Below are 27,300 nucleotides of genomic sequence, written 5' to 3'. Positions count from 1 at the left end.
AAATAGAGGGCATAGGTTTAGGGTGAGAAGGGAAAGATATAAAAGAGACCTAAGGGGCAACTTTTTCACGCAGAAGATGGTACGTGAATGGAATGAGCTGCCAGAGGATGTGGTGGAGGCTGGTACAGTTGCAACATTTAAGAGGCATTTGGATGGGTATATGAATAGGAAGGGTTTGGTGGGATGGGGCTGGGTGCTGGCGGGTGGGACTAGATTGGGTTGGGATATCTGGTCGGCATGGACGGGTTGGACCAAAGGGTTTATTTCCATGCTGTACATCTCTATGACTCTAAGCCATGTTTAGAGTTCTCATTAGTTCAGCCTGGAATATGTGTACTTTAACATGTGTGAATTAGAACTGGGCTCTGCCCACATCAAGATTGCTGCTGCCAATTTTAAAAGCCAAGCTAATGCTTCTCCAGCTGAACCACTGTGTATAACAGTCACAGTGTGATGCTCCAAAGCACAGAGCTAAGCTGTAGAGGGACTGATAGTAGGCCATATAGTTGCCAAAACAAAAGTCAATGAGTTTTCGCAGAGATTCTGCAAGTTTATTCAATGAAAAGCTGAGATTCAAAAACCAAGAAGGTTATAACAGTAATCCCAGGTTTGGACTGAGTTACCTGTTGTAGAATTTGACTGTTTCTCGATGGTGGATTAGCAGTTGGAAGGAGTTGGTTGTATAATTGACCAGGTAACATTCCTACCACCTTTCTGCCCATGCTAACCTGTTCAGGGGAGCATGGCAAGCTGTAATTATCTGTTGAAAGCAAGACCCCTATTTGGATATGTTTGCCACCTGCTCTCTGTCTCCCTATCCTTTGGAATGAAAGAGTCAATCTTGCTATTTTCAACTGTAATGGGACAATCCATAAAACTAGGAAGTTCTGGAAAAACTAGTACCAATGCGTCAACTCTCTCATTTCTTTTAAAGCCCAAGAATGAAACTGATCAGAATCAAGCACTTGTCAGCCAGCATTCCCTTTAAACTCCTTACTGGCTGTTCTGCCTCAAATACCTGTGTGCAGCAGTGACATCTGGAATGGGATGTCAATGCGACGGTTGGTGTGATTGCCATTCACGGTACATTGGGACAGTTGCACGCTCACAGCTTCGAGGGAACATTGGTGCTAGCCCACTTATTCTAACCTACAGCTCCAGTGAAATTAACTTTCTAGAATTCCTGCCCTTCTTTCATTTCCAGATTTACAGCTGCTTCTGGGATATTCCTTGTATTTTCTACAGCGAAGGCTGAAGCAATATACCTGTTCAACTCTTCAGCCATCTTTTTATTTTCTGCAATTAATTCTTCAGACTCACTCTTAATAAGACCATTGTTCACTTTGTTAACTCTATTTTTAAAATAATAATAGTTTCTATAATCATCTGCTCTTAAGGAGTGAATTTTATCAGAAGTATGCTGTTTCACTTTTTGTTGTGTTTCACTGAGGGATTCGCTCCAAGAGATCTTGTGAGTTTTCTCACTAGATCATTTCAAACTCACCTCATTAAATAGGTACTTCACCCCTTTGGAGACCCATTCATCCAGTGCTAACCCAATTCTTCCATTCACCATAGGCATAAGTACTTACCACTATCAGGAAAGCCCAGATCAATGGCACTAGCACTGGTGCCATATTTAGAAGGCTATTGAGCTGCCAGTCAGGTTTTGGTGGTCTATAGTTGGCTATCTCAGCTACTGCATCCACTTCCCACCAAGGTTGATACCCTATCACTCTAACTATTGCCTGCAGCATTTTCCCTCACTTGCTCGTGCCCACATCAATGCCATTTGATAGGAAAAAGTGAGGAATGCAGAAGCTGGAGAACAATTGAAAATGGGGTGCTGGAAAAGCACAGCAGGTCAGGCAGCATCTGAGGAGCAGGAGAATCGACGTTTTGGGCAAAAGCCATTTGTCATGCCATTTGATGCTCACTGCCCCCACACCCCCACATTATTCACCCTACATGATCTCTGTGCTGCCTACTCACTCACTCATGAGACCTCACCATTTTTCCTCCAGCCCTATCAGCACTAACTCTCACTCCAGGAGAAAATTCCAGACTGGCTGTGCGGGGTTCTGGATCAGTGGTGCTGGAAGAGCACAGCAATTCAGGCAGCATCCGAGGACAGGCAAGGGGACAGTGCTGAGGTGGAAGTTTGGAACTGGGATGAGGTGGGGGAAGGGGAAATGTGGTAGCTGTTGAAGTTCAGATTGTTGCCCTGGGGTTGAAGTGTTCCGAGGCGGAAGATGAGGCGTTCTTCCTCCAGGCGTCTGGTGGTGAGGGAGCGGGGGTGGAGGAGGCCCAGCACCTCCATATCCTCGGCAGAGTGGGAGGGGGAGTTGAAATGTTGAGCCACGGGGCGATTTGGTTGATTGGTGCGGGTGTCTCGGAGATGTTCCCTAAAGCGCTCTGCTAGGAGGCGCCCAGTCTCCCCAATGTGCGGGGTGTCTAATGTTCAACTCCTCACTCTTTGCAAAGAGAGGATCTTGACCCTTACCAAGAAGTCCTGGGAACAGTCCTGTAGAGATGCTGAAACATCTCAATAACCAAGGATCACTGTCTATTTTTGTGCTACTCTCTATTGCCCTCCATTACAGCATTTATTGTTAATGTGCCACAACTTCTACTCCTTGGTCACGATGCATTCTATCTTCTCTCTCCTGCAGGTATGAGCAGGATTGTCGCGGTCTCTGTGGTCAAGGCAATGGCATTGAAACACAGCCTCTTCCCTATCACTGAGGAAGAAAAGATGGATGCCTCAGAGGAAGCACTGGCAAGGCTACCTCCTGTACACCTCCATATTCACCTCTCCCCCACCAGCTCTGGTAGTGATGCTTTGTGGGTACTTGCGGAAGAACACTGCACTGCCACGTCTCCATAGCTGGTCAAGGATGAAATGCTCCGGGTCATTGGTACTCAGATGACTACACCCAGAGGTGAGTTTGCTTTCCTACCCAATCCATTTTGAGTGTTGTTATCATCTCTTAATTGGCTCTTATAAAAGAAGAGTGGCCTGTAACAACTTTGGGCTGAACAAGACATGTACCAATTAGGCAGATGGACTGTAAAATCTAAAATTGCCCGTGCACTCAATACAAATCAAGCATCCGGATTTCCCAGTTAAAGTTTGACATTTAAAAAGAAGGTCCTTCACTGTTCAGCAAGTAGGTCACAAGGTTGTATGTAATGGGCTTTTGTTTTATATCCATAATGGCTTTTATTATTCACATGACCAAAAAGAACAATGCAAAACTCTCGAGCTACAAAAGTTTGAGCAGGAAATTGCACAGTCATCCAGCCAAAAAGAGGCACCAAAGTATTAATTTAGACAGTTTGCAATAACTCACCAGCTTCATATGTTGTAGCATGTGCAGTCATACTCCATGTGCTTGACCTCCGCCCTTTGGTTACCATGATTGAGAATTCATACATGGTGTTAGGTTTGAGACTTGTCACAGTTTGACTCAAAGCTGTTGCATCTACAGACTGCTCAACAACAAGACAGGAAGTAATGGTAAGTTGCTGACGGCAGATTGAAAAAGTAGAATGTATTGAGGGAAATTCAATTCTGCAACATTAAATACAACTGTCCCATGAAGTAAGTATTGATTGATTAATCAAAGCAAACTATTGGCTTTAAATATTATCTCAAATGGAATCATTTTATATTCACTTTTCAAATCACATTGTGATACTAATACTTTCCTTTTACACCCAGTTTGCTTTGCTAACTGATGAATTCTCCTTGAATTTTGCTCAGGAAAAAATCTGTGACAAAACCTTCTAAAATGAATAATATACAGTTTTGTTTCATTTTAATTTAATGATTTGATTAAAAATTACTTTTGACAATGAAGCTGTCCTATATCTGTCTTCTTCCTGAATAGTCACTACAATTGGTTTAAAAATCATTGTACTGTTCTCTGTTGTAATTGTTTAATTCCCTAGCTTTCTTTCATCATGTAATTTAAAGGTTTTTAAAACTTGGCTTCACCTAATCATTATTTCTACATCTTTTATCCTTTTCTTTTCAACTCTGGTGATGTATGCACCCTGGGGCTTTGTTGCTTAAAGGTTTACTTAATAATGGTAATTATATATACTGAAAATCTAAAAGCATTATTCACTATTCAGGATATTTGACAATCTTACTAATGCTTGTCAATAATTAACCTATTCAACTTGAAAGACAAAATGATTTTAGGATCATGAAGGTAATTCTTTTTCTAAAAGGTAATTTTTTTATGATTGTTTTGTACTGGATTGCTGAATTTTAGTTCAGCTTCATACATTCTGATCCAAATGTTGAGTCGAGTAGACCCAAAGCCAGTTACTCTCAGCACCATCAAATTTAACGAAAGATCTTGAACACTGGTTTGGCCCCCTTTATGTATTCATGAGCCTGATTTAGGCAAATGGCAGAACTCTTGAGTATTGCCTCTCCTGAAATGGAGTCAACTGTGTTTAGATTACATTACAGTGTGGAAACAGGCCCTTCAGCCCAACAAGTCCACACCGACCCGCCGAAGCGCAACCCACCCATACCCCTACATTTACCCCTTACCTAACACTACGGGCAATTTAGCATGGCCAATTCACCTGACCTGCACATCTTTGGACTGTGGGAGGAAACCGGAGCACCCGGAGGAAACCGACGCAGACATGGGGAGAATGTGCAAACTCCACACAGTCAGTCGCCTGAGGCGGGAATTGAACCTGGGTCTCTGGTGCTGTGAGGCAGCAGTGCTAACCACTGTGCCACCGTGCCACCCAATAGGCTGACCATAAGTTTCAGGATCTGATAGGCTGGACTGTAATCATTCAAATCTGACTTTTTATTTTAACTGAGGGCCTTCTGTTACTGTTTAGACTCTAACCTTCCAGTCCATGCCACTTCTGCATTAAAATGCTCCAGGATCTGTACCTGTCTGGAATGTAGCATTTCAACAACTCAAAGGGCACAACGACAAGGAATAGAGATGTACAGCCCCCTTTTTAATTGGTTGGGTTGTAATAGCAGGCACAACTACTGTCAGTTTCAAGTCTCTAAAGGAGTTTCTTGTGATGACAAATTGTGGATGGTCATCTAACATTAACAGGGACTGCAAACATATGAATGAACATGCAAATTAAAAATAAAATTAAAAATCACACAATGCCAGGTTATAGTCCAATAGATTTATTTGGAAGTACTAGCTTTTGGAGCACTGCTCTTTTACCAGGTAGCTATGAAAGAACAGTGCTCCGAAAGCTAGTGCTTCCAAATAAACCTGTTGGACTATAACCTAAAGTTGTGTGATTTTTAACTACGTCCACCCTGGTCCAACACTGACTCCTCCAAATCACATTGAAAGCATTTGGTGCCCTATGCCTGCTCAACCCATTCAATAAAATAGTAATTGATCTGACTGTGACCTTGATGCTACTTTCCTGTTTTACTCCCTTATATCTTTTCCTTCCCTGTCAATCAAGAACCTATTTGCCTCTGCCTTGAGGAACTTCAATGACATGGCCTCCACCAGTCTCTGGAGAAAGGATTCCACAGACTTACAGCAGTCTGAGCACAAATATTTTTCCTCATCTGACTTGAATGGGGATCACCTATTTTTAAATGGTGTTCCTTAATTCTGGTCTCTTTCACAAGGAGAAACATCCCTTAGCATCCACTCAGTTAGGTTCTTCAGGATCTTACATGTTTCAATAATATCATCATTCATTCTTACAAACTCTAATGGTATAGGCCCAGACTATTTGATGTTTCCTCATATAAACCCATTCATCCCAGGAATCAGTCAAAAGAACCTCATCTCCTTAATGGAATTAATTATTTTTCATAAATAAGGAATCTAAAACTGTACACCCATCTCCAGGGTTGGCATGTTGGCACAATGATTAAAATTGCTGCCTCACATCGCCCAGGAACTGGGTTTGTTTCCAGCCTTGGGTGATTGTCTGTGTGGAGTTTGTACACTTTTCTCGTGTTGCATGGGATTCTTCTGGGTGCTGTGGTTTCCTCTTACAGTCCAAAGATGTGCAGGCGAAGTGGATTGGCCATGCTAAATTGCACAGTGTCCAGGGGTGAGCAGGCTAGGTAGATTAGTCATGGTAAATGTGGGGACAGGGAGGGATGTTCTTTGCAGGGTTGGTCCAAATGGTCTCCATCTGCATTGCAGGGATTCTACAAAAGGTGCGATCATACCAATATCCTGCTCCAGTTGCAGAGCACTCTGCAAGTGCAGCCAGCCAGACAACAGGGTAGCCAATTGACTTTGAGGCTAATGAAACCATTGCGTTGGTTGAGTTTTACATCTCAGCACAGCTTGAAGGTGGAATACCTTGAAGGTCTATACTTTACAGTAAATAACAATACTATATGAACAATACAGTATACTAGAAATTCACTTATCATCGAATTAGCATGAAAACCTCTTCCTCTCTCCCATTTTTTATAACGTGGAAACATATTTCAATGATTGCCTGCTGAATTAATTAATGTGAACAGAAAGTAATTCAGGTTTAACTTCAAAAAGTGTAAACTTCAGATTCTTCTTTAAAATCATTTTCAGAGAGGAAACATGTGATATTTTGCAAAGAAGTTTGAAATGTAAGTTACCTTGTACTTGGCATTGGCAGAATAGCTTGTCCTCCATCGAACAGTATAAAAACGTCCATCTGTTGTCAACTTCTGGTTTTTAGGCACAGAATTGTCTGCCCAGCTGACTCTGACAGAGTCATGGCTGACTGCAACTGCTTGCACACCTACAGGTGGTAACATGGGGGTGGAGGCATCTGGGATCGAGGTAGGAAGATCACCAAACAAATGAAACAAATCAACATCTAAAGGGTCAACAGGGTCTGGGTCATGGCAGCAAACAAATCATGCATTGAAACATGGAGCAGAAAAGGAAGGAAAACAGCAGCAATAATCCAAGAAGAGAGAAATGCATAAAAATGAAGTGAAATGATATGAGAAAAATTATAAAAAGAATCAGGTTAATTTAGTCAGGAAAGTCAACTTATACAGGGATAAGCAAGCATATGACTAAAAACATCCCTTTAAGATGTTAAAGGGGGTAATCTTCCAATAACTTAAACTAAAAGTTGTTGCATGTTTGAATTTCTCGGCATAACTAAGTTATCTTCGTGTGTGGTGCACAACATCACACTTGGCAGAATGCTTGGTATGCTTATAAATTTTTCACAATAGGATTAGGAAACAGGGGGTCCCTGACAGGGATAAGAAGTGTGACAGCTTGGAGGGAGAACCAAACTGTTGTGTTTATGTTTGAATATTAACAAATGTAATAAACCAGTCGGATTTTGGTTCACACCTTTAATTCTCCATGCAGTGAGTTTCTGAACTTGGCCACAGGAATAGAGAGGAAAGGTTTCTTCTTAGAAAGTAAAAACAAGGGCACAAAGTGAAGGAAAACCTGTGCCATGATACTGTATGTTCAAAAATGCAGAAAATCCTCGAGCATTGTAAATCCATTGTGTCGTGTGTGATTTTTCCAGGGTGGGTTTTGTGATGTCTCAGCATCATACATGCGCTGTTCCCAGATACAGTTGGCCATTTAAGTGATTCACTGGCTTAGTTCCCATTATGATAACCTGCTGTATAGATCCCTGAGTATACAGAACAGACCAGCTAAGAATAGGTCTGCACTCGATGCATTTAATTTCAGCAGTCAAGGTATCTATTTGAAGAGTTCAGATACCCTTGTGAATATGGTCCCAGGAAACCTATTGAACCAGGGGTGTGGTGGTGAGGTTTTCTTTAGGAGTGCGAGTTCTATATGCAATTAGGGAAAGGGGTGTCAGTGTTCTTTGAAATTGGTGATAATGGATAAGATTGTACATAAAAACTGTTAAACTCTGTGGAACTGTCAAACCTGTCAAAAAATCTGTCAAGCTTGTCACACCTATCTAAAAGTGACAAAACTTTTAAAGAGATCAAGATCTCCAAAAATGAATTTTTAAGAATGCCCTCCAAGCTGTCGTACTTTTACTCCTGAGAGAAGCCCTGTTTGCCTTTTTCTCATTAGAGTGAAGCCTTAAATGTAGAACATTTAAAGTAACACAACATTCTCTTTTCTCATGTGTCCACAGGTGCTAATGGACACTAAATGAGTCAGCACGGTAGGTGAAGGGGGAAAGGGTGATGATTGGTTTGGTGTGTGAACTAAGTTGGCATATTGGGTGTGAACAGCCATTAGACAGTTTGTTAGAAGAACATAAGTCGAGTCAGGAGTATGAGGTAATGGGTTTCAGAATGGTACAGGGTGGAGTGGGCCATGGCAGCTGGATAGCAGGGCAGAAGGGGTAACAGGGGCCAGGGCATTTGGTGGTATAGGCTGCATGAATGGGGCATGAGCAACACGTTTAAGGTGAAGGGAATGTGAGGGATGCAGACTGGAGCAATGTTTTATGCTTTATTCTTTTATTTTAATTTTTGGACATGGCGATGGATCCCCAAACCAGGTTTTCTACCAACCCAGCTCACAACCCAGTAGTCTTCTCAACACTTCCTGAGTCACCTGTAGTGACTTGCATTGCATCCTGGCCCCCACTGAGCATGCTCCACCATTCAATAAGGTCTTGGCTTGTTTGATTGTAGCTTTAACTTCACCTTCCTGCATGTCCTATTATGTTCAAATCCCTTGACAATCAAAAATCTGCCAAAATGACCTTTGCATATATTTAATATCCCAAACTTCACTACACTCAGTGAAAGTGAATTCCAAAGACCAAAATAACCCCAAAATATCGTCTATTGCCTTGAGTAGAACTGTGGTACTTCTTGGTAAAGACTGAAAGTTCACATATTTAATAATTGCTCTGATTAGACTGGGTGATTGATATACTTTCAATATAATTTGGGTAATATTCAGACTTTTGGATATTGATATATGTTTTTCTGTACGTCTGAAAGAATTAACAATTACCTTATCAGAGGTTCTGTAGCCATGTTGACTTTTTTTAAACAGTGTAAGGGTTAGTTTTCAGACCAAATGTGTTTTGATTTACTTAAGGAGGGTTTACACTGTAGCAAGGTCAACAAATGTACCTCAAGGTTTCTGTTAGAAATTTACCAGCTTGTTTTTATTTTGAAGTTTGCGGAAGCACCTGTAGTTTAGAGAGAGACAGATATTTTCAGTTTTGGGCGGCCTGCAGAAATATCCGTATATTAAGTTGCTCCTGAGAGAGGGAGAAGATAGTTTGATTTCTTAACACGAGATTATCTTAGAGTAAGGAGTTTGTATTCGGTCAAGACTGGAAGTATTTGGATAAATCCTTGATGAGATTATTTGAAGCTGGGGACATTTAAGCTTAAGAAAATGATTTTCCAGACTGGAATTTGAAGTCAAATTAAATCTATCAAGGTGTTAGAGAAACTAATTTACTTGTATGTGTACTATACAAGGGGTGCATTTATGTATCAGAGAAGGTTGTCTTGGTATGTGAAAAGCAGTGTTTTGGTGGATGAATGGTATTATATTTCCCTGTGTGTTTCAATACCTTTCTTTGCATTATAAGGAAATGGCCTGGATTATTCTATTTTATCTTTATTCCTTTTGCTTAATAGACTTATATTTTATTCTTAAAAACAAACCTGCAATATTGTATGTTTATGTTTCAGTGAGGCACCACCAACCAAAACATAAAATGATCTATCAAGCCCTACTTGCAATCTGACTTGTTCAATAATAACATTGTTTGGGGTCATAACATTATAGAAAACTTGATTTATGTCCCCATTATGCCATTGAAGGGCAACAAACCCAATTTTTTTTTTGTTCATCTTTTCAATCTAGATATAGGTTGTAAGTTTGAATGCAAGGCCTCTAGGAATTATTGTGCGTATCTTTGTTTAGCCTGCCCAAGACAGATGTATTGTCCCAGTCGAACTGGTGTTTCTTGTTGTCTGTGTGTAAGGATACTAGTGATAGTTGGTTGTGTCTTTTAATGGCTAGTTGGTACTTGTATATCCTGGTGGCTAGTTTCCTGTAAAATATCCTGCAAGGACTGCAACAAACATTGCATTGGACAGACTGGCAGGAAACTACACAAATACCAACTAGTCACCAAAAGGCACGAGCAACTATCACTAGTATCCTTGCAGACAGACCATGAGGGACACCAGTTCAACTGGGACACTACATCCATCCTGGGTCAGGCTAAACAAGACACACATGGGATTTCCTAGAGGCCTGGCATTCAAACCAGAACTCCATTAACATATGTATCGATTTGGACCCCATTTACAAACCTCTCATAAAAAGAACTGTAAGCAATATCACCCACCACAACAAATCAAGGCACATAAATAGAAAGTGGGACAGTACATCAGTGCTTCAATGGTGGCTCACTGATGATGTTACATGGTGACAAAACGTCTGAGAACAAATCTTCCAGCTCAGCGAGCAAACTTACAACCTGAACCACAACCTGAGCTACAAATCTTCACAAAAATTTCAGTCTAGATATTAAATTAGAGGTGGCTTAAAACAACTTCAAATAATTTTGGGAATAATAAACTAAACCACTCAACAAGTTTTTTAACATCATATTAAGAACATACTGAAGTGTTATGCTATCTTCGATTGTCACTGAAAACAGAATGCAGGTGACAGACATCTAGCCCCAAACAAATCTAAAAGCACGGCAATTGGCTGCATTGTCTTAAACATCTTGAGTTGAACCTCAGGCAATTGATTGAGCCAAACCAAAAAAAAACAAAAAAAAACAAAGAACTGTAGATGTTGGAAATCAGAAACAAAAACAAAAACAAAAATTCTTTGAGCCTGACTGATTTGAATATTTGCAATTGAAACAATTTAGCTGAGATCTGAAATATTCAGCCTGGGTAGTCTGTACCATTTTCAATGTACAGAAATATGTCAGAAAGCATGAATCATGTGCAGTGAACTATAGTAAAATAGCATTACACGAGAGTAATTACCAGCCATGTTTGCTGTCTCAGGTTTGACAAATGTATACTCTTACCAATGCTCCCAGGATGACAATTTAACTCTCAAAACGATTTAAGATCAGCTTTTCCTTATCATCCAAAATCTCATTCCCACTAGAGGAAGACTTGTTAAAGTGAGACCCCAAAGGTCTCAAGATCAATTTTGCCCTTAATTCTGCACATTGTGCTTTAGACAAAGTCTGACATAAAGTCACAGTCGAACAGTGCCTTAATTAACTCTTAGAAAGTTGTTTGTATCTCCTGTGAGGGTTGCTACTAGTTCTGCCCATAGCTGAAAAGACATCAAGGGAACAGTGTAAGCTGATGAAGAAACCACATAATTGAAATCTACAGTTTCATCCTCAAAGCTTAAGGGAGGTAAATGAGAGAACCAGGAAATTATAGATCTATTAGTCTAACATATGTTGTGGAGATGTTAGTGGGATCTATAACTAAGGACAAGTGACTGAGCACTTAGAGAAATTTGAACTGTTTAGAGACAGCAAACTTGGATCTGTAAAAGTCCAGTTACCTCTAAAAATCCTAATTGATTTTTTCAGGAACTAAAGTAGTCGCTATGGGATACTTACGTAAGTAGTTTATATGGACCTCTAGCAGACATTTGATAAGATTTCACAAAAGAGACTATTAACTAAAATTGAAAATTGTGACAACATAGACAAGCATTATTCTGATTGGGAGAATAGATAAATAGTAGAAAGTAGATATGGTAGGAGTAATGAGCTATAAGAAAACCATGAGTGACATGCATAAGGATCTGAATATAGGCTGTATTTATTAATTACTTAGAAGATAGAAGCTTGCCAATAGCAACTAGATTGGTAGCATAGGAACTAGATTGGAGAATAAATTGAAAAGAGACATTGATGCATAAATTAAATGCATGGTCAAAACTGTGACAGATTAAATTTAATGCATGAGTTTTCCCAGTTTGGGCTAAAGAAGAATTTCAACATTCTTTTAATTTTGAAAAACGCAACAGTGCAAGTTCAAAGAGATTTAAGCAGTTGTGAGGACAGATCAGTGAAATGAAGTCATCAAAAGAAAGGTAAATGGCATTGTCACATTTATAACCAAAGGGTGAGATTATAAAGGGGAGGATATTATTACTCCAAAGCCCAGGCTCAATCACTCCTGGAGTACTGTATGTAGTTCTGGGCACTATACGTTAGAAACGATATTTACTTTCATATACTGAGAAAAGATTAGATTAGATTCCCTACAGTGCAGAAACAGGCCCTTCGGCCCAACCAGTCAACACCGACCCTCCGAAGAGTAACCCACCAGACCCATTTCCCTCTGACTAATACACTTAACACAATGGGCAATTTAGCATGGCCAATTCATCTGACTTGCACATCTTTGGACTGTGGGAGGAAACTGACACAGACATGGGGAGAATGTGCAAACTCCACACAGTCAGTCGCCCGGGGCCGGAATTGAACCTGGGACCCTGGTGCTGTGAGGCAGCAGAGCTAACCACTGAGCCACATTGCTGCCCCAAAGAAAAGGAGTGGAGCAGAGCATTACCTGAGTGTTACTATTGTTCCAGGGCTGAAACCGTGAGGAATGATGACATAGTTAAAGCTTATATGTATGGTATATAAAAAGATGAAAGGTGACTTGATTACGATTGTTCAGAGTTTGAAAGGAATTGGTGAGATAGAACAATACTCCTGCTGCTGATAGGGATGACTAAGACAAGTGGACATAATCTTATATTCAGAGGCAGGTATTTGGAAAACAGGTTTGGAGCTCTTAAGCATAAAATAACTGTAGATATTAATTTAATTAATAGCTTAAAATCTGAGATTTATAGGTATTTGTGATGTATATGAGTCTGAAAGAGTTAATATTAAGGGATGCCATAAATACTACTATATTTACCACATCATTGTAACCTGCAACTAGTTGCTATCACGCAATCTATCTCTTTAACGAAAATAAACCTTTCTAGTCATGCCATGAAGTGGTTTTCCTACACAACACTAGTCCAATCATGCCATGTAGTTTCCTACCCTTGAAGAAGCTGGTGTCAGCAATCTTTATCGTGAACAACAGCTCATATAGTGTAGTGATCTGACACACCCATACAAACATTTGTTAGCCTGGACCCTTCAGCACAGACTGGTACAGCAGGAAAATAAAGCCAAGGAAGATTACAATTCAATAGATTGTATGAATAGTAAACAGTGACAGAAATAGGAGTCCAATGAGGAAGGGGAGAAAAAGGCAATGAATAACAGAACAGAAAAATATAAAATGGAATTTTTTAAGAAAAGGAACATTTGGTTGGGAAAGACTCAACAAAATTCTGATTGAAGAATATTGAAAGATAAAGAGTGATGTGATGGAAACGTTGCAAAACAGTGATTCCTAACTTTGAGACTCAGACATTTCCAATGTGTCCAACCTATAAAACTGACAGGAATATCAGAAAACACACATGGTAGAAAGTTGGTTGGGTAGAATGCGTTTGGCACAGCTTTCTGCAATAATATATGTAAATTAACAAGGGTAAATGCCATATTATATTTAGGAATGAGCCAGATTCAGGCAACAGCCTAACAGTGCATAAACATTTATTCAATGGTGAGCAATACATAATTGAGTTTAACGTTATGTTTAGAAGGGAGGAAGTGTAAACAGATTCTAGATTTAGATAATGTTGATTTTGATGCAAGGAGACAGATTCTATCACAATAAACCAGGAAACTCTGTTAATGGGTAAAGCAACAAAAGATCAGAGAAAGGTGTTCACAAAGGAATGCAGTGTTGCATAGAATCAATTTATACATCAACAGTTCAACCTTATTGGCCAAAAAGAAACAGCCAAAGATGACTAAAGAGGGAAGACAATAAACAAAATGACTTTGACTATGACTAAAATGATCTAAAATCATTAAACTAAAAGGACAGACATTTAAAACTGCAAAAATAAAGGCAAACACAGAAGGTACAAAGAAAAGTGTGACAAAACATAAATCAAGAGCTACAATAAATGATAAAGAAAGACTTTCATTTCAATGATATGACTATTAATATAACAAGACTACTGTAATTAGTAAGAAACAGTTGGTGGTCAGGAACAATGTGGGCCCCTTGAAAACTAGTAGCATTGTAATTGTCACTGAAGTAAGGAAATGACATGCTAATTAATTAATTTACATCAATTTTTAGTGTGAAAAAGAAGTCAGACTGCTGGACATCTCAAGGAATGTAATATTGAATCAGAGATAGAGACTCAACAAAATGAAAATTGGAAAAATAACAGCAATGAATAAAATTGTGACAGTACAAAGTGATAAATCCCGAGAAGCACATGGATTCCATCTCGGCATTTTAGAGGAGGTAAACAAAAAGATTGCAGACTATACTCTTCTAAGGGACTCTCGATTTAAGGAAAGTCCCTTTAGATTAGAAAACTGTGCATGTCATTTCACTAATTAGAGGTAATTAGAGAAGTACACCGTGGGCTGGATTTTAGACTCCCACACCTGCAGTTTCGAAGCTGGGGGCCGTGTAAATTCCAGCAGGCAATCTACCCGACAGCCCCAGTTTAATATCGAGCCGAGCCAGTTATAAAAGGATTATGTGGGTGAGTTTACTTACACAGCCACAGGCAAGTGTTCACTTGGTCTGATTGACATCTCACAAGGTTAGAATGTTATTTTTTCTGTGATCATTTTTCTTCAGCTTCTGTGTGCTAAATCTAATGTTTTTTCGGCAAAATGCAAGTTGTGTCAAGTTTGGTGGTGCGATTCTTGCTTCAAGGTCCAACAAATTTTTTTGTTTTTTCTTAAACGTGCTACATTAATTTGCATTTGAGCCATGGAATCAAGTCCAATTTCTGCCCAATTTTACCACATCCCATTCCTGGAGCAAGTCACCACTCATCTGGAGATCCCTCAATTAACTGGCATCCCAATCATCGGTACCATTTTTAAAAGGTCATTGTACACCAGGAAAAAAAATGTTAGTTTGGAGCTGCCTGCACTGTTCCTGATATTTGCCTCAGACATGACAGACAGGGGGAAATTGGCTTCGATCTTCCTGGAGGTGCATAGGCAGAGTTTCTTCTTTCCCCAGTAAGGGAATATATACCTTTGGGGATTTGTCAGTAGTAAGATGCTGAACATGAAACTCACTGCAGGAGGAATGACTGCTGTTGTCATTAGTCTGAGGTTTCCATGTGGATTAGAGCCGTCTCTGCTGTCTGGAGAGAGAACATCACTGTTCTTCTCCTCTGTGTAAATGCCACCATCTCCTCTCTGGGTAACTCATACTGCCCCAATCTCTGCCACTGTACCATTGCCAAGGTTCATGGTCTACCTCTCACACTATTGCCTGCAACATTATCCCTCACATATTCTTATCCAATCCCCTACACTGCGAACCATATATGTCCTCTGCTTTCTACTCACTCATGAGTGAACATTTCTCCCAGTTGACAGCTGTGCCACCCACTTTCATCCCACTCCCTCCCTCCCTTTGCCTCACTCCAGGCCCATAACAAGGTGTAGACAGCCAAGAGAGGGGAGACGTCCAACATCCACCTCCTTACTCTCCATGAAGACAGTACCCTGTTTTGCCAGTGAGCACCAACCTGTTCTTTTGGTGGTGCTGAAACATTCATGTTCCAGCAGCCAAGTAAGAAACATTGTCCATTGTTGGGCTACTTTCCCATTACTCCCACTGTGAATGAATTCTCAACTTGCCTGAACTTCTAGCCCTTGTTCACAATGCACTCTGTATTTTGTAGGTACAAGTCTTGGTGGTCAAGAGACCAGCCCCACAACACATCTCACCACCATCTCTACAGAGGACATCACGGATGTTTGGAAAGTTGCTTCCTGCTTCCCTCCACCAGCTCAGATTCTGACACCTCCGTGGGTATTTGAGCTGGATTGGCGACAGGAGCACAGGCTGGTGTTCACAACACTTCCATCTTTCTACATCCGGCTGAGGAAGAAACACTAAAGCCACTGACGCTCCAAAGACTACTGGAGACCAGCCATCTGCTCAGTGCCAGGAGCCCATTTTATTGGCCATTAACAGCTCCACTGATACAACCAAGCTGACACAAGGGCAGAAGGCAGGTTTGGTGGAGGCACTGGGAAATCTCATTGAAATGTTGCATCTCTGCACCGATGCCATTGGGATCATGCTGACTCTGGCACGTGAGCATCTGGCTGCTTTCATGGACATAGTGCGAGGTCCAGCACTCTCAGAATCTGCTGGATAATTTGCCCAGTCCTGCAATCCCTCGCTCGAGCCACTAGTGTCCAGTGACAGGGGGCAAGGACTTCACTCCAGGTGTCCATTCCCCATAGGGAGACTGGGCAGTGCCAGCAGGACCCCAGACAGAGGAGGTTCCACATACAGATTCATCAGAGGTTTCTTGTCAAGACAGTCCAGAGGTGACTAAATCTTCCACTTCCACCCTGCCTGCCGCCCTCAGCCCTGTGAGAGGACCATTTATTTCTGGTATCGTGATATAGTCAAGAGGAGAGGACTTGGCATCCACACTCTAGGTTAATGCCCAAGGTTCACAGGCAGCACATAGTACTCGCTGGTGTCTTTCACCTGAGCTGTACAGGTGGCTGTGTAAGGATGTCATACTTTAAAGGGGTTAATTTTGCATCACTCAAAAGTGAAGCCCCCTCACTCTTTGAAAGGAACACGTAACCTCCCACACTATGTGTGTGATAGCAGCCTTCTTCAGTTGCATTTGTTATGTACAGCATCATGGAAGTAAATGGCGGTTGCTCTTCTGACACTGAGCCTCTGACTCAGCCGTGTACTATTGGTGACTTTTCTTTCTTGATCACCGTCCCATCAACTCCTTCAGCTTCGAACATCCCCGTGTTTCCACACAACCCATCTAACTAAATACTCACCTCCTCACTTTATGTAACCAGCCCTAGGCATATCAAGTCAACACACCAGGTTAAAGTAGTCCACTGTCCTCCCTGTTGAAGTCAGAGTGCTGATGACTTGTCTTTGATCCCTCTACCCTGTATTACCCTTTCCTTTTAGGGCTCTATTGTCTTGCTACCTATGGTCATCTATGAAATTGCCCTCCTTTCACAATTATTGAGCCTTCTGCATCTCAGCCTGCTGCTTCTGATTTTGACAATTAAGTTGCCCAAATTTCATTCCAAAGCCCCTGACAGTCCTATTGAATTTTCATGGATGGACCCGAGGACTAATCATGATGGACTCCTTTGACACACTCAGACAGATAGTCCCGACTGATGACTGACCAGATGCTGACTGATAACTGTGCAGCTCCCTGACTGACTTACTATGACTTCCAACTGATTGTACAGACCCACAAGGACACTCCATGCCCAGCTCCCTGGACTGTAGAAGTATGGATCCCAACCAGGCTGATACTAGTGGCCACTTGACTAAGCCCAAACCCCTTGACTGATATCAGAGGGTGCTGAAAATGTGTTGCTGGAAAAGCGCAGCAGGTCAGGCAGCATCCAGGGAACAGGAGAATCGACGTTTCGGGCATAAGCCCTTCTTCATGGCTTCCTGAAGAAGGGCTTATGCCCGAAACTTCAATTCTCCTGTTCCCTGGATGCTGCCTGACCTGCTGCGCTTTTCCAGCAACACATTTTCAGCTCTGATCTCTAGCATCTGCAGACCTCACTTTCTCCCCATGATATCAGAGGGTCCCCTTGATTTACTGTACCCCTCCACCTGATGGATTTTTCACTTGCCTTGACTGAGGATTGACTCATTAGACATTGAGACATGGCCATTAGGAAAAAGCACACGCTGTGTGGGTTTGGCACGTTCATGGTTGGCACATGGTGCAGGCATGAGACTGATGTAGCATGGTGCGACAACATGTCCACCCCTTGCACTGTTGGCCAATTTGACAAGTTGTCTGACTTTGTGTCTGCACTAAAAGGCAAGTCAAGACAAAAGTGCAGAGAGTCTTCAAGGAGCAGCTGAAGATGCAAACTACCAAAAGGTGAGGCAGGACAGGGCAAAGGTGTTGCGAGCATTGAGAGAGGCACAAAGTGAGTGTACATTAAGACAGAAAGCCAAGCAGCGCTGAGGTGCAGCCTAACCCAATCTATGGTGGGTGCCTATCTCTGTGCAAAGTGTCCTTTGCAGCAGTATTCCAGTGAATGGTGTTAGTGCAGAACCCGATTGTAAAGGCATCAGAGCTGTGCCATGATGATGTGGTGAGGTCAGTACATATTGGATACCATGGAACGTGGACGGGGGCTAAATGCAGTCACTGCTCAGGGAGCATAAGTTAAAAGGTTGGTGCCTGATGCATGAGACTTAGGCCTGAAGGAACAAGTAGTGAGCTGGATTTCATTCTCAGTATCATGTCAGGCCATTCAATACTTGGTTAGAAAGTGGGACATTTGTTCTTGATGTCAAAATGCTCGTTGCTGACCATATCACACAATTTTCCCAACTTTCTCGCCATTGCCAACATTATTCAGAGCTGGCAAGATTCCAGTCTCTGCATTGATTTGGAAATCTTTTGTGTCCTCAACATATTTTGTATCCATTTGAAATATTTTAAATTGCATTAACTGCTATCAACCAATTTGTACAATGCAAGGTGCCACATTTGACAATATGACGATTAGCAGAAAATGTTTTTAATGACGCCGTTTGAAGGACAACTATTTTCTGGGACCCTGGAGAGAATCTCCCCGATTTTTCTCTGAAATGGTAACTTTTACATTAACCTGAGACAGCATCTTACCCAAGGAATAGTATAAAAACAATGATAAGGAAATAAACCACTCGTGTAAATCAAAGCAAACAGGAGTGAACATGAGAAGCACATTTAAATAACAGAAGAGAACATTAAAAGTAAGATAAGGATCATAAGGTGTGGCCATTGGAAAAGGCTAATTTTAATATCTTCATTATTGAATAATGGTTGGTGGAGAAATGTGGTAGTTGAGAAAATATTTGGAAAAGAGAAATTAATCTTGAACACAGTCTCAAGGACATTTAATATTGGATTGAGGGCTTTTGATATAAATTTGCACAATATTAGTTCACACCTAATTTCAGGAAGTGCTTCCTCACAAAACTGAGATTAATGCCTGGAATGATCTTCCGGTTAATATAACGAATCTTCTAATAGTCGATGATATACTTTGACAGGAAGACTGTAGGTTTTGCAGAAGGTTAAGCTCGATGAAGTGAACATTTTCCCATTGAAAATTACATCCGTGATCTCCGTAATAAACTAATGCCTATCTGTTGCATGTCTAGCACAAAGGGGCGACTCATTAGCAAATGGCATCTTTGACAATGTCATTGAGGTTTCACAAAAATTAAATTTTTATTTAACTAAGTGCAGAACTCTTGTTAAAATTTTTGCTGATTCAATTAGAGATGCTAAAAGGGGAAAGAGAATAATTATCCATCCTTTGAACCAAGTGCTGATATTGAACAGTGCCAGGTGTAATAAGATTGAGTTTTAACTAAGTAATCCCGATAATTTATTCCATTGTCACTTTACTGGTGGGAATTTTCACAAGAGTTCTCTTAATTCTATGAGATCTGGATTTTGTTTTTCTTCACTCTGAAGTGGCAGGTAAATCTTCCTTTTTCAGGAATACACAACTTCTCCATCAGAAACTTAAAGGCATATGAGAGTAAATGTTTGAAAAGTTGTATGGTGAGTGAATGTAGAGATATATAATCAAGTTTATATGTGGAAATGTTATGCTTCAGCTCTTCCCTTCCAGCTATGAGTATGTTTTCACAAATTTTTCATTCCCCCTCTGTCAACTACATTGATTATTAAAGGTTCAAGATTTGCTGTGAACATTTTCCCATTGGAAATTACATTTGCGGTCTCTGTAATAAACTAATGACTATCTGTTGCATGTCTAGGTACATGCAAGGTTCAAGATACATCTAAGATACAAGAGTTGCCAAAAAAGGGTTACCAAACATTTCCCAATTCATATTAATTTAAGAAAACTCACTTGATCTTATGACAACCTTTTGCTGGGAATATTCCAGAACAATTGATACGGTTAGGTATTGTTGGCACAGCTACACCTAGATTGCAATTTTATACTGACAGTGGAGATGACTCTATCAATTTGAGTAGAACCTACCTGACAATGCCCTGGTGGTGGCACTCTCATACAGAGGGACTCCTTGCCCTGCATTGTTAAAGGCCTTCAAAGAAATAACATAATGGGAGCTTGGCTCTGCAAAAGAAAGCACGGTATTAACATCAGTGTTTCTCATTTCTCTTATTAATAACAAGACATTGGGTTAAATAGAGTATGAAACCTCAGACTGCAATCATTTTTATGTTGATTTTTAAACAATCATACATCTTAATTCATCCTCACACCAATGCATATGTATATACTTTTTCAATATTTGATAATGAGCACGAAAGGTGTAGAAGTCATTTGTAAAATTAGTCTAATTAATATAAGTCACTGTCAATTTTTATCAAAAATATTAATTTGAGAGAATATAATAGGAACTCGGTGTTAATTACTTTATGATGATAACATATGAACTTAATCTGACCCAAACCTGCTGCTGCAGTCCGGTTTATTATCTAAGTACCATAAAATGCTAATGAAGTTAGAGCTATGCATAATTTGCATTCTCTTAGACTTCTATACCACACAATTTTCCCTTATTTCTGCTTATTCTCCTGAAGTAACAGACCTGTGATAGGCTGAGGAAAGGACATCCTAATGTTTCTTCCCAGAGAATTCCAGTACCAGGCCCAAGTGGTCATTCTTGAAGTTAGACCATGATGATTGGCTTCAACAGCTAATTTCCAGGGGCCTCTCCTAGTTTCCTGCTTTAACTTCTGGGGTTGATTGTCAGGCCCTCTGGAGGAATGACCATTTATGCCATTTCCACGACATCCCACAGCTGCTGCCAAATCATGCTGCAAAGTAAGGAATTCTCGACCCTGACGCTGAAATAAAGACATTTTCCAACTGGTGTCACTGACTACAAATTAGCAATGGGAACTCTGATTATTAATTCCCTCTTCCTAGCTAATGTCTGCTGAAACTGATTACTGGCTCTACTGTTAATGGAGACTGTTATAGTGCAATAGTAGTGTTCCTACCAGTACTGATATTATCAAGAAGTCTTTCTGCATTGCTTCTAGCCTTCAAAACTGCTGTCATCACTCCACCTCCACTATTTTAATAAAGCTTATTCCTGACTCTGTTATGTTCTCAAATGATTACTCTACATTTCACCTTCCTTTCAACTTAACCGTTCATCTCCTCCAATTCCATGTTCAAACTCTTCCATCTTCAAATCCATATCAGGCTTTTTTCGTACCTACAGAGCCATGCCTCACCTTGTCAAAGTCATCAATATGTTTTATAATTTTAGCAGTATCATTGGTATGTCTCCTTATCCTCCGTCAATCATCACAATCAGTGGTTTATGTTTATTCACCATCTGTGGGACTGCTGTTACTTGTTTCAAACTTCTCCCACGCTTATTCTCTGCTTCAAATATTTATCCAACTTAAAATGGCACAATAGCCTTTGCTTCAACAGTCATGATGCCAAAGAATTCTGTGTTGTAATAATCCCTGGTTCCTGGGTGCTGTCTCCAATCTGCACAATTTTAATGTTCAAGCAGCTATTAGCCACTGACCCACTGGCCATTTTGGTCAGTTAATCAACAAGTGGCACAGTTTCTGAAGCATTTCTGTTAAAGTATTATATAAGGTCAGGTCTCAAAATAGGCTGTTAGCTACCACTTGCAGTAAGACTTGGTGCTTGCCTTGCTGAATTACAGCCTGGGAGTAAACTGTATATGTTCTAGGTCAACATGCAAGTATTAAAGATAAAAACTTCATTTATGTATTATTTCACTATGAGTTTACCAAAGCAGTAGGACAGCCAAAGGTTTTGAAGGGTAATCAGTGCCAAAGTGGCCACGCATGTCAATAGGATGGTAAAGAAGGCATATGGCATGCTTGCCTTTATTGGGGGAATTGAGTACAAGATGTCATGTTGCAGCTTTATAGGGCTTTGGTTATGCCACACGTAGAATATTGCATTCAATTCTGGTCGCCATGTTACAGGAAGGATGTGGACACTTTGGAGAGGGTGCAGAAGAGGTTTACCAGGATGCTGCCTGGATTAGAGGGTATGAGCTGTAAGAAGAGGCTAGAAAAACGTGAGAGTGGCAGAGGCTGTGGGGACACTTCATAGAAGTCTATAAAGTTATGAGATGCACAGAGAGGGTTGACGGTAAGAATCTTTTTCCCAGAATTGAAATGTCTAAAATGAGGGGCTAAGCATTTAAGATGGGGGGGAGTTCAAAGGGGATGTGAGGGGCAAGTTTTTTACACGAAGAGTGGTAGGAGTGTGGAACGTGCTGCAAGGGGTGGTGGTGGGGTTAGATACAATGGGGGCTTTTAAGAGGCACTTAGATAAGCACATGAATACACAAGGAATGAAGGGATATGGACCAAAGGCAGGCAGAAGGGATTGCTTTAATTTGGCAATATATTCGACATGACATCATGGACTGAAGGGCCCATTCCTGTGCTGTATGGGTCTATGTTCCATGACGCAAAATCAGCAGCCAATTTCTTCACATTAATATCTCACACATAGGAAATGAGCTGAAAAAGAAACTGTAAATTTATTTGAAGTTTTTGAGTTCAGTTGGGGTGGGATCTATTTTTACTTGCTGAGAGTGAATGTCATGTGAGAGATAACAGGAGTGTTTGAGCTTTATCCAACTTATTCAAACTGTAGTGATAATGTGCATGTAGTTTGAACTTGTATCTCGACATGTTACAGATTTGTTGGAACAATGGTTTTTACTTTCATTGCAACAGATCATAGATTCATTGCTAAAGACAGCAGTACCAGATGTCAAATATTTCCATGTGTCCTTCCAAATGTAGGGTTCCGATGATATTTACCTAGATTTTCAATGGAAAAATAACGTTGCTTGCTGTCGACCTGCACAGTCTCAGCATAGGGACTCCCCACTCCGTAACCAATGATGTAACCCCTGACTGCTATATTCGGGTTTAAAGGTGGAGTCCAAGTCATTACAATGCTTGTAGTCAGAGGTCTGACATGAAGAGAACTTGGCTGGTCAGGAACCTGGGATTCTGTAATTAAAGAACAAATTCTTCTATCAGTATATATCCACTTTACAAAATTACCTAGATAAAAATGAATTTTTTTCACTTTATTTTTTGTACAGCAGCTTTAGGATGAGCTTATTTCGTAATCTTATCGGCATATTGCACTTAACCCATTGAAATGCCTCAGTGTTTTTTTCATTCCATTTAATACTTTTGAACTCGATTGATTGTTAACGTCTACAAAAATGCATAGTTTCTTAAAGAGAGTAAAATCCCACAAGCAGCAAGGAGGTGATCCATTTAATTATTTTGTGATGTGGTTGGCCAAGACATGAAGAGAAAATCCTTCTCTCCCTTTAAATGTTAAAATCCACAAGACGATTGCAGCTTAATGTCTTAAAGTTGATTTTCCAAATGAGCACTCTTGGCATGGTGCCTTGCCTGTAGGCAGGAGCACACACTGGAAAATCACAGGTGTGCCTCTCACATCTCTGTCTGTAAATGGTACTGCTGTGGAGATTCTACTAAATGCACAGTAAGATTGTGTACACAATCCTATTTAAACATATTAGAAATCTGGCAGGCTCTGAGAGATCGTCTGGGATGAGTAGATTTAAATCTGGTTTCAGAGAGATTCACCATTGACTGGAATTCCGTCAGATTTTACTTCATCTATACTTGCTTGCCACTGAAGGCAAGAAGCAATTTTTAAAAGATTTGTCTATTTAAATTAAGTTTTCATTAGCTTCCTTCAGTGTTTAATTATTAAAGGTAGAGAACTCTACAGACATGGCTTTAGCCAAACCTTCTCCTACATTCCAACTCTGAACTCAGGGCCCATTTCTGCAGAGGGTTCCATGTTGTGGGAAATTACAAGTTTAGTTCTGTCTGTATAGACCAGAAATGAAATTTTCCTGCTTGTTACATTTCACATAATTTCCAATATCCCCTGTTTGTCTGTGTTATTCTCTCAGCTTTCTGCCCTGAGAAACTTCCATGAAATAGCCAGCATTTTGTAGCCAAGAAATCAGGAATCACCGTTTATTTTTGCAGTCCAGATGCTGCCATTAGGTGGTGTCAGACAGGTAGTGAAATCCTGTTTGTTCATACACCCTTCTCCATTGATAGGTTGTCTCCCCATTGTAGAAAATCAATGCTCAGGATCACAGCAGATCAGGAGATCAAACTTGATCATACCAATACCTTGGCTGTCCATTACCCCAAGCTGTCATGTCCATCACAAAATCTGGACTTTGCCATTCTGATGGTGTTCTCTCACTCACTCATACTATTTTTCCTATAAAGTCAGGAATTATTCTATTTATTCACTGCTAAGTTATAATAATGAAGCACAAATATCTTGGAATAATTTCTCAACAAATAACTTGAATATAAATGCACTGTCGATAATACATAACAAAAATATATGTAGATGTAGATTTAACATTGTGTTGTAAATTACTTCATTTTGTTGTGCGGCACTAATAGGAAAAGCTCATGGTTAAATATTCTTAATGTTCCAAAAGGATTCCCAGGACCTATTGATAGCAAGTGCTCAATAGCAACAAAACAAATGGAAAGTGGGACAGATACGCTGAGCTGCAAAGCAATGACAGCATATATTGTGCACAGAAAACCTGGTACTGGCCTTTGATAAATTTTTTAATCATTTATGGCTTCCATCTCATGCTCCACAAGTTAACACATTCATCACTCATGTAACATCCTTTGCATGAGGATTCACTATTCAATTCTCTTTGGTATGATCTTCACCCAAAAGCATGTCTTTTCACTGCACTGAATATTGATAATTTGTTGGCCATCATTTCAATTAAATTGGTTCTAAGCTGTAACTGGTGTATCACTTTTTTCCCCTGTAAGTGTTATTACCATCTAAATCATTCTCCGGTGTTTCCACTGTGAACCAGTCAGATGCTGGACCTGTTCCGTTCACAGTCATGGCAGCAACTTGAAAACTGTAATGCCCTCCTTTGTCCAGACCTGCCAATCAAATCACAACAATGGTTAGCCCAAACTGTCATTAAATACTTACTTAATTTTATTTGCATGACTCAACTGTTCAAAAAAGAAGCTTCAAGTATATAAACAAACCATTAGTTCTCCTCCACACACACAACCAAAGCCAGAAATTGCTGGAAAAGTTCAATAGGTCTAACAGCATCTTTGGAGAGAAATCAGAGTTAACATTTCAGGTCGAGCGACTTTCTTCAAAACCCATAAGTTCTCCTTTTTTGTACATGAAATTACACTTAACATCCAGTGTATATATACAAACAGAACTTGGCTGAGATCGATAGTTCTAAAATGAGTGACTGTGAGTCAGCACCTCAATTTCCATCTTTCCTGTGGAAATTTAACAATCATTTTTAAAATTATTTCTACTAAAGGGAGTAGAAATAGAATTAGAGAAAGCAGCAAAAAGGCCGCCAACTGACTATCAACTGTTTCACCATCCCACACAAAGGCAAGTTCTATTCTGTAGAAATCTTAAGTGAAGTTAGAATAATGCTTCTCTGGAAAACTTCTAAGTTCATTTTTGTGAGACGCTGCCTTAAAGCAGTTAGATTTCTTCATTATGTAAAGCAGGGCACGCGCTACCTTTATAAATTTATGTGAAATCAATTAGTGCAATATTAAAAATTGCAAGAAACCATTGCTGGCACAGAACCACACTGGATATGAGCTTGGTTGGAAAGTAGGTCTGCTGGATTATACACCCAATTCTACACACTGTAATCATAATTAGTCAGTGCATTAGCCATGATGTCTTGTGATTTTTGTTTTTTGTGGATACTTTTAAAATTAGAAATAGCCCTTTACACTGTTGGGTCTTTTCTGCCTTCTGCAAGTGATTTATTCACTTCTATGTGTTGGATTACCCTTTTGCTAATTGCCAACTCCCTGTGGACAATGAGGACCACACTTATTTGTCCACACATGCAATAAGTTCAGATACTGCTCCTGAACCACCTCCATGCAGAGGGAAGCACTGTTTACTATTGAAACTGGAGTTAGCATTGCATTTCCAATGAGAAAGCAATGGGAGCGCCAGAAAATAGACAGGAACTCAATGTGCTGGATTGTGCTTTACCTGGAATTCCAATGGGGTAAAATATCCACTAAGTCTAACCCTGGAGGAGTAACTCCTTGCACTGAGGTGTCAATGGGGGAGCTCTTTGGGGCCAGTGACCATAATTCTATTCATTTTAAAATACTGAGGGAAAAGGATAGACCAGATCTAAAAGTTGAAGTTCTAAATTGGAGAAAGGCCAATTTTGACAGTATTAGGCAAGAACTTTCAAAAGCTGATTGGACTCAAATGTTCGCAGGTAAAGGGACAGCTGGGAAATGGGAAGCCTTCAGAAATGAGATAACAAGAATCCAGAGAAAGTATAGTCTTGTCAGGGTGAAAGCGAAGGCTGGTAGGTATAGGGAATGCTGGATGACGAAAGAAATTGAGGGTTTGGTTATGAAAAAGAGGGAAGCATATGTCAGGTATAGACAGGATAGATTGAGTGAATCTTTAGAACAGTATAAAGGAAGTAGGAGTATACTTAAGAGGGAAATCAGGAGGGCAAAAAGGGGACATGAGCTAACTTTGGCAAATAGAATTAAGGAGAATCCAAAGGGGTTTTACAAATATATTAAGGACAAAAGGGTAACTAGGGAGCGAATAGGGCCCCTCAAAGATCAGCAAGGCAGCCTTTGTGTGGAGCCACAGAAAATGGGGGAGAGACTAAATGAATATTTTGCATCAGTATTTACTGTGGAAAAGGATATGGAAGATATAGCCTGTAGGGAAATAGATGGTGACATCTTGTAAAATGTCCAGATTACAGAGGAGGAAGTGCTTTATGTCTTGAAACAGTTAAAAGTGGATAAATCCCCAGGACCTGATCAGGTGTACCCGAGAACTCTGTGAGAAGCTAGAGAAGTGATTGCTGGGCCTCTTGCTGAGATATTTGTATGATTGATAGTCACAGGTGAGGTGCCAGAAGACTGGAGGTTGGCAAACGTGGTACCACTGTTTAAGAAGGGCGGTATGGACAAGCCAGGGAACTATAGACTGGTGAGCCTGACCTCGGTGGTGGGCAAGTTGTTGGAGGGAATCCTAAGGGACAGGATGTACATGTATTTGGAAAGGCAAGGACTGATTCGGGATGGTCAA

At 40.3% G+C, this 27,300-nt stretch overlaps 1 protein-coding gene across 1 annotated transcript in view; it reads right to left on the bottom strand.

The window, feature by feature from the left end:
- dcc (DCC netrin 1 receptor) overlaps window positions 1-27,300 on the bottom strand; it is a 1,293,953-nt gene that overhangs the window by 132,362 nt on the left and 1,134,291 nt on the right. Inside the window, exons 14-18 of the mRNA XM_043720707.1 lie at window positions 25,002-25,112; window positions 22,941-23,135; window positions 20,122-20,217; window positions 6,620-6,861; window positions 3,354-3,492 (exon numbers count right to left, since the gene is read on the bottom strand). Coding sequence (XP_043576642.1) covers window positions 3,354-3,492; window positions 6,620-6,861; window positions 20,122-20,217; window positions 22,941-23,135; window positions 25,002-25,112 — 783 coding nt within the window. The remainder of the gene's footprint in view (window positions 1-3,353; window positions 3,493-6,619; window positions 6,862-20,121; window positions 20,218-22,940; window positions 23,136-25,001; window positions 25,113-27,300) is intronic.

The sequence above is a fragment of the Chiloscyllium plagiosum genome, chromosome 1 (assembly GCF_004010195.1).
Source record: "Chiloscyllium plagiosum isolate BGI_BamShark_2017 chromosome 1, ASM401019v2, whole genome shotgun sequence".
NCBI classification, from domain to species: Eukaryota; Metazoa; Chordata; class Chondrichthyes; order Orectolobiformes; family Hemiscylliidae; genus Chiloscyllium; species Chiloscyllium plagiosum.
This window is presented reverse-complemented; position numbering and strand designations above follow the sequence as displayed.